This window comes from Myotis brandtii, unplaced genomic scaffold, assembly GCF_000412655.1.
Source record: "Myotis brandtii unplaced genomic scaffold, ASM41265v1 scaffold603, whole genome shotgun sequence".
Lineage (NCBI taxonomy): Eukaryota > Metazoa > Chordata > Mammalia > Chiroptera > Vespertilionidae > Myotis > Myotis brandtii.
Genome location: NW_005370284.1, coordinates 163,345 through 164,920, shown reverse-complemented (window position 1 = coordinate 164,920; position 1,576 = coordinate 163,345). Strand labels below are relative to the sequence as shown.

General features: G+C 57.6%; 1 protein-coding gene across 11 annotated transcripts in view; it reads left to right on the top strand.

Annotated features, from left to right (window-relative positions):
* CAMK2D (calcium/calmodulin-dependent protein kinase II delta) overlaps positions 1 to 1,576 on the top strand; it is a 156,286-nt gene that overhangs the window by 135,000 nt on the left and 19,710 nt on the right. For 5 of the 11 annotated variants that reach the window (XM_014550546.1, XM_014550548.1, XM_014550542.1 and 2 more), the window contains one exon: positions 202 to 261. The exons of 4 other annotated variants lie outside the window; for them this stretch is intronic. In XM_014550546.1, the coding sequence (XP_014406032.1) occupies positions 202 to 261 (60 nt within the window). The remainder of the gene's footprint in view (positions 1 to 201; positions 262 to 1,576) is intronic. 2 more of the 11 variants (XM_014550544.1, XM_014550541.1) reach the window with 1 other exon arrangement.

The window sequence follows — 1,576 nt, the reverse complement described above, 5'->3', positions numbered from 1 at the left end:
CAGGTCCTGGGCCCCCTCCAGGTCTGGGCCCAGCCTGCGGGGACCGTCGGGGACAAGGCTGGCTCCCGTCCGGGGGCACCAGCGTCTCTCACGCTGAGGAGCGCCCTTTATTCCCGTGTCGTGTCTCCACGTAGACACGCTGCAGGGAGCGCGTTTGCTCCAGGGCTCTAAGGTGTGTCTCTCTTTTTCTGCGACCCACAGATAAACAGCAGAGCCAACGTGGTAACTAGCCCCAAAGAGAACGCCCCTGCCCCGGCGCTGGTACAGCGACTCCCGCGTGCTCACTGCCCTGCCATTGCTCTCGTGTGCCCGTGTGCAGACGTGTACACACGTGTTGTTGGGTTCGGTGTTGGTGTTGGTTTTGCTTTCTGAGATGCGGGCATGTTCATTGTCTCCGTTTCTTTTTGTTAAGGTGGTTGTCAGGCCGCGTGTGGCTAACATGACGCCTTCATCCCACGTCTGAGCGTGGCCGCTGTGTCTCGCAGGGACATGTGCATGTGCCCACAGGGGCAGGAGAATGCGCTTTGCTGCTCGAGGCGTGGCTGCCGGAGGCTCAGAGGCAGCGCTGGCGCCCACGCAGGGCAGGGCCGCTTGCTGCGGACGGCGGCCTGGCGGCCTCCCCGGCAGACGAAGAGGCGCTGGATTTCCAGTCTGCGCTTTGCCGCCTCGCACTGAAAGGCCCCTTTCACTTCAGCCCCGAGAAGGAGCCCGCGGCACAGCACCGGCCTGCCCGTTCCTGCCCCGCAGTGCGAGGTGGACACTGGAGGTTCGGACACTAGAGTTGAGTGCTGAGCTCCCCACTGTCCCCGAGCTGTTCCGTGTTTGGGTGGATGGTTTCCAGAAAGGTTCCTGATGTTCACCGTCCTCTGTGCCACTTTAAATGAGTCCAAAGTGGCCGGGATGATTCCACTTCGTTCACCACAGGCCCCACCTCCATTTAAGGACGGACGCGTGGAGAGGGCGGTTCCCTCCCTGGCCTTAGTGCACGACATGGTCCCTCAGGGCGAGGGCGGCCACGGGCTCTGAGGCTCCCTGCAGCCCGGCCGGGAGGGCGCACGTGGCAGGGACTCCCACTGACCAGGCGCCATCCACACGGCGCTGACCAGTCTCCACTTTGGAACGTGTCTCCCATTCTCTGGTCGGAAGCAATAGGAAAGACAATACTATTTAAAAAGGGGAAAAGTAAAAATAATACTTCCCTTATGGAGAAAGCTGGATTTACAGGGAGCAAGCCTTCTGGGCACATGGTACATGTTGTCCATAAAGCAGGAAAATTAATGTGTTAATGAGTTAACACAGGACTCAGCAGCCATGTGTCTCAGATTACTGTGACTTTATGGTTAGTTCTAGAACCCCTGAAGTGAACCTTCAGTGCCCCTTAGGATTCTTCATGGACATTTGAAAGTATGTTCTTTACGATAGTGCTCTAAGTGTAGTCCCATGGAGATTGTCCAAGGGTATTTATTTGTGTATTAATTATAGTGTCAGCACCTTAGTCCTGAAAACACTGCAGCTGAAAATGCCTTCAGAGAGATTGTCTGTCCTCAGAGTCCTGGCGGCCGCCGCGGCTGGCCAG